Raw genomic sequence first — 6,026 nt, forward strand, 5'->3', positions numbered from 1 at the left:
CCCCTCATCACACACCCCCCCCAATCCTCCTCCATTGCCAGAGCCTGGTTTGTTCAGACACCAGGTGTGGTCGGGTGGTCTTGGAACAGGACAAGGGTTTTGCACTGTGCTGTGGAAGTGTTTAAACCTCAGCTTTTAAAACCTTATCTGGGCAGAAGCCATGTTTATTTTAAACTCGAAGCAAAAAATCTCTTCTTTCTGAGGCATTTCAAGAACTCACTTCCTGCATATCTACAAGAGATGGCTCCTAGATACCTCCCACATCCCCTGTATTACTGGCAGAGTTGAAATATATGCAATTAAAATAATACATTTCATCATAACAGTTGACAAAAAAATCTTTTTATCTATCAGTATAATACAAACACTTGTGCTTCAACTTTTATGAGCTTTCTTATTACTTCAAAATGCCTTTCCAAAGTACTGGGAAGAGAGAAGAGGCCTTTTTCAAAGGCATGCAATTCCCAAAACACGAATGAACCAGAGCCTTTGAGTAACATCTGACATTTTTTATGTCTCCATAATTCTTATCACAGTATGATAAATACTTGCTTTTTTGCTTTTGGGGTTTGCTGCTAGTTATTTCTTTACAAAAAGCCCAAGACAACTAAATGCTTATCTACCAAGGTAAATAACATGGGATATTAGGAATCCTCCTCTCCTCTAAAGCAGATGTGAAACAGAGATGCCAAGTAATAAAAGCCCCAAACCACTAACATAAATATCAAAGGACAGCTAGTAATTCCTTTTATTCATATTAGAACACTATTGATGCTATTGTCTAAACACAATATCACTATTGTTTGTTTAGAAACAAACAAAGGAATAAATCTTATAAGCAGATCTATTTATGCAGTGGGTTGATATTAAGGTTTTTTGTGCTGCTGCCAAGTCGAACCATAAAATGAGATTTTAAAATTGCCAATTTTCTTCTGATTTCACAAATGTGTACAGAAACCCAGAAAATGTGAAGGACTACTTTTAGAAAACATGTAACAAAGAAAACATTGTATTCAGTAGCTGAATCTTCATTTGTAGTAATAGCTACATGGTAACTTGTTAGGGAGCTAACTTGTAAGAATAAGGTTGTGTCATGAACCAGAAATAAAAGCTTGGTTTGTATATGCCTACACTTTTCAGCAATCAAAGCTTGACAGCAAAACCAGCGTTCTTAAAGAAGAAATTTCAGGGAGAACAACTTACAAATTGTTAATTTCACAATCATTCCTTTAAAAGAAAACACTGTAGTACCTGCAGGGCTATTCCGTCTTCTGTTAATGCTGTCCTCTTTTCCTATGCACATTGTTATCAAGAGACAATCAGTTCAAGGTTTCTATACATCCAATCACTTACAACACTGCAAACTGAATTAGCACATGCTAGCAACTGCTTGCATATACATTAGACACAGAAAATTAAACTATTCTGCAGTTAAAACACAAGGAGCTGTGTAGCCCTTCCCAGGCAGCTGGGATTGCATATGAACTGCACCATGCTGGCATCCTGCACGCCACAGAGCAGAGGCTAACACGTGTATGAACAGCACTGCTTAGGAAATCTTTTTTAAAAGTCACTCTGAGGAGAACACAAGATTCCTCTGAAACAATGTGCAGTAGTAAATAGCTGTACTTAAAAAGGCTTCTGTGGAAGGAGCACAACAGGTTTCAGAAACATGAATTACCTAAGTTTCCATTCCTGTATTAGCAAAAGAGTTAACTTGTGCTTCATTTGTTATTTGTAAAACAATGTTCCCATATTTTGGGAATCAACCGCCAGAGATGCAAACACATTCCACAGAAATGTGCGGTGCCAGTGTTAACAACAGATAGTCACCAAAGCACGGGTATGAAACTGCAAGCTTTGTGTTATTACTGAAGACTTTTGGCCATCTATTAAACATTCATGTTGTCAGTTTGCAGCTTTGTGCTGTTCCTTAAATTCTGTATAGAAATGTTAAGAACTACAGGGCCAGGGAAGGTTCTACACAGAAATCCTGCTGATTGAGACACAGTGACAGTGCAGCATTAGGAAGTGTCTCTCCCCTGATGGCCTCTTCCCTCTCCAGTCCTTACATTTTGCCCTCCCCACTCAAAAAATACTTCTAAGGAAGCACTGAATTCATAATACTGATTTTAAAGAAAACAGTTTAGTAGACCAACAGGATCTGAGGTAAAGTCAGAAAAATCTTCTCCCATTCTAGCATTTTGGAAGAATGGTCTGTCAGGTCTACTAAACATTATATTTTAGGGATTAGGAGATTTCAAGTCTGTAGCTGCCAACACCCTATCCAAGGCATAGCCTGTAAAGATCTGAAGAAAGCTATACAGAGGATCCTGCAGCTATGAAACAACCCACACTTCAGTGGCACAGTAAGATCAGTCAGCTGCTTACTGGATCAAGAGATCACAAAGGCACACATAATCTCAGTGGTCAATTCTTGCCTTAACGTAGCAGCTCTTGAAAGGAGAAAGAAACCAGAAATATCAAATAGCAATGGTCTTGAAATGTCATTGTTAGTTACTGGAAAGTTAATCATTAGCTTCTCCCCATCAACTCTGCCTCCAAGAGTTTTTAGGAATGAATGGAGAAAATGGACAAAAGCAGCTGCTACTGATGTAGCGTTTGTGCTTTTATGTGACTGAGGATGCAAAAAAGTAATTCCATCAATACCTGTTCTAAACACCAAAGATTATTTTGCAACAGTAATAGAAACTCGTAATACACATACCCCACCTCAAGTTAGGGACAGAGGACACTAAGAGACTCAAATAAATCAAGTTAGTCTAAACTCCTGCCATCACTCCTGAAGGCCCATAAGCACAGAGGCCATGCACCAAAGCACCGTTTCTTGCAAGCTGCACCAAAAACCCAGGCAAGGAAACAGTGGAAGGTTTAAACTAGAGCTCCTCGGTGAGAACCACTTCCAAAGTAATGCTGGCTTCCTGACCCTCTGCTGAGTTCCTCCCGCGCCGGCTGAAAGCCTTCAGGCTCATTAACGAGACGCCAAGGAGAGCAGCGGTGCCGAACGCCAGCTGCCCCGTGGCCGTGCGGGCTCCCGGCGCCGCTCCCGACGGTGCCCGGCCCGGGAAGCGCCAGCGCCGGTGCCCGCTCCGCTCCGGGCCGTGCCCGCCGGAGCCCGCTCCGCTCCGGGCCGTGCCCGCTCCGCTCCGGGCCGTGCCGCCGTGCCGCCTCCCCCGCTCCGCGCCGCGGGCACTGCCCGGCCCAGGCGGCGGCAGCACCCACCTGCAGTCCTTCAGCCATATGGCGATCTTCTCGTTGGGAACGCTGTGGCAGCCTTAGGGCAGAGCAGGAGAGAGAAGCCGACAGTCAGTAACAGCGAGGCCGCCCCGCGGGGGTCCCGGTGGCCCGCTGCCCCCGGCACTGACCTGCTCCCGCGGCCAGCGGCAGCTCGCCGCCGCCGAGATCCTCCTCCTCCTCTTCCTCCTCTTCTTCCTCCTCCTCCTCCGCCTCCTCCTCGCCGCGGGCCAGCGCCGCTGCCGAGAAATCCTCCGCTTCCGACGCCTGCCAGGAGTCGCGGCTCTTGGCCCAGGCCTTCCTCTTCTGGGTCGCCCCTTGCCACTCCTCCGCCGCCGGGGGCTGCTCCATCGGGGCGGCGGCGCCGGCGGGGCTTCACGCCGGGAGGCGAGTGCCGCAGAGAGCCAGCCTGCCGGGCGAGCGGAGATGTGCCGTCCGTCCGCCCGCCCGTCCCGGGGCCGCCGTCCGCGCAGCCCCCGGGGGCGCGGCCGCCCCTCCCCGCGCTCACCCGCCGGCCCGGCCCGCCCCCAGACCCGGCCCCGCCGCCCCCCGCTCCCGGCCCCGCAGGTGTCGGCCCCGGCCCGCCGGCGCCCGGGCGGGCAGAGCTCGGGCGGGCAGAGCCCGGGCCCCGCGGTACTCACATGTCGCGCCGCGGAGAGGCGGCGGCGGAGGCTGCGCCCGCCCGGGCTGCGGGCGGCGGCGGCGGCTCTGACTTCCTCATACCGCTGCGGGATGAGAAAACTGCGCCACGTGACGGCGGCGGGGCCGCGGCACCGCGGGGCCTCCGCCGGGGCCGGGCCGCCGCCGGGGCGCGGGTGCGGGCAGGGATTCGGGCAGGGATGCGGGCAGGGATGCGGGACAGGGATGCAGGACAGGGATGCGGGTCGGACCCCTGGCCCTGAGGCAGCGCGGCCCCTCGGGCCTGGCCCGCCTCGGAAGGAATGCCCGGGGCCTGGGCCCGTAAAGGATGTTTCCAAACTAAGAAAGAAGCAGAGCAGCGAAGAGGGACTTTGCAGGGTTTTATCCTGGGGGAACGGGAGTGAGGAGCGGGGAGAAGGCACAAGGAAAAGATACAGGATGTGTACTGGTTACACACAGCCTTCTGCCCCGCTTCCAGGGGTGTGAAATTAGATCAGCCTCTGCTTGGGCACAGCTGCAGGGGCTCCAGAAGCTCCAAACCCGGCCTCTTAAAATCCTAGGTGCCTTTGGAGCCTTTATAATCTCCTTCAGGGTGTACTGAAGCCACCAGAATCAGCAAAAGACGAACGAGTGCCCATGTGCGGGAAGGCGGTGCCGCACCGAGGCTGCTCTCAGTGTCTCCTCGAGGTGATGGCTGAGGTCCCGCCGCAGGAGCGCCGTGCCGGGTCGCTGTCCTTGTCCCCTGGCGGGACAGCAGCCGCGCCTCAGGCGCCACTGAGGCCACATGAGCGGGGCACTGCAGCCCTGCGTGCGCTCACATCGCAGACACCGCTGCAGGAACCCCGCACGCCCAGCAGCTCACCTGCGGAGCCGGGGAGAAACACGCTCTGAAAAAGCCTTTTACAACATTTTCATGAAACGATGCTAAATTAGTAAGCACAAGCAGCAAAATTAGCCCGTGTTCTCTGCAGTTGTAAAACTGTTGTTGACAGCCAGGCACATAACGTACCTCATATTTAAAGGCAAAACTGGCTTTGGAAGGACCAGGTTAATGGTACCCAATAAATATTCTTTCATCTTTTATCTAGCTTTATAGTTAAAACCTTTCAAGGAATTTTTGTGAAAAATTCCCCTATAAAATAAAAAATTGACTTGATAAGAAAGAAATTTTCTTGTTTATTCTAACCCTCTCCAGCCTACCCAGTAATTTAAGCATATACAGCCTTACTAAGATAAATTTCCCCTCATCACAAGTCATTTTCCTAAACATACTTAATTTTCTGGATGGTTTGTATTGAAATAAAACCAGAAGAACAATAGCACAAAGGAAATGGAGTGTATTTGTGTTTAATTTGACCCTGAGAGTACGCATCATTTCTGTACATTTTGAGGTCTATTTCTGAATTTCTTTTAAAAAGAGCAAACTGCATTTAAATCTTTCTTGTTGATCCTCAAAATAATCAAGTACTTTTCTCAGCAGGGCATGTTTCACACACTACAGATTTTGCATAAGCTAATCTGGAGCGTGTCCTGAGCCACGGGTGTCCCAAGTGGTGACTCAGGGGGTCGGCACAGGTCCTGTGCCCTCCACAATGGTGTGCTGGGGCTTGGAGTTCAGCTGAGGTTCCTCAGGACTGGAGTCTTAAAATCTGTTCTTTTCTGGCTTTGTTGGCGAGTGCCTAGCACAGCATTACTTTGACATAATGGTCAATATTTCAGTTTTATGCATAAATAGCTGTACCTATTAGAAAACGGCCCTTTGGGGTTGAGCTGCCTGGATGAGAGCTGCGAGAGAGGCAGGGAGGGCCTCGAGAAGTTTAACCCGTGCCATTGTTTGAGCCTAAGAGGGAGCACAATTTCTTCCTGAAAGTTACAGTTTCACTGGCACAGCTGAGGGTGAACAGTTGCAAGCTAAAAGCAGCTACTGTCTGGCCGTGCCAATACATCCTTAAGGAGTTCTTAATCCACCAATTACTGACATTATTGTCTATAATTGCTTGTCTGTTGTGACAACACTTACTCAGAGAATGTTAGAAATGTAAACAGCAGCCAATGGCTTTTTGCAATGAAGTCCTGCCAGTGCAGCACTGGGCTCTCTCTTGTACCTTCATACCATACCAGCAAGATCCCTT

At 49.5% G+C, this 6,026-nt stretch overlaps 1 protein-coding gene across 1 annotated transcript in view; it reads right to left on the bottom strand.

Moving 5' to 3' along the window:
- The window catches only part of ITPRID2 (ITPR interacting domain containing 2), a 39,835-nt gene extending 35,801 nt beyond the window's left edge, over nt 1-4,034 (bottom strand). Inside the window, exons 1-3 of the mRNA XM_063400406.1 lie at nt 3,897-4,034; nt 3,387-3,664; nt 3,244-3,295 (exon numbers count right to left, since the gene is read on the bottom strand). Coding sequence (XP_063256476.1) covers nt 3,244-3,295; nt 3,387-3,606 — 272 coding nt within the window. The 5' untranslated portion in view covers nt 3,607-3,664; nt 3,897-4,034. The remainder of the gene's footprint in view (nt 1-3,243; nt 3,296-3,386; nt 3,665-3,896) is intronic.
- Between the last annotated feature and the right edge of the window lie 1,992 nt (nt 4,035-6,026).

This window comes from Prinia subflava, chromosome 6 (assembly GCF_021018805.1).
Source record: "Prinia subflava isolate CZ2003 ecotype Zambia chromosome 6, Cam_Psub_1.2, whole genome shotgun sequence".
Classification (NCBI taxonomy): Eukaryota; Metazoa; Chordata; class Aves; order Passeriformes; family Cisticolidae; genus Prinia; species Prinia subflava.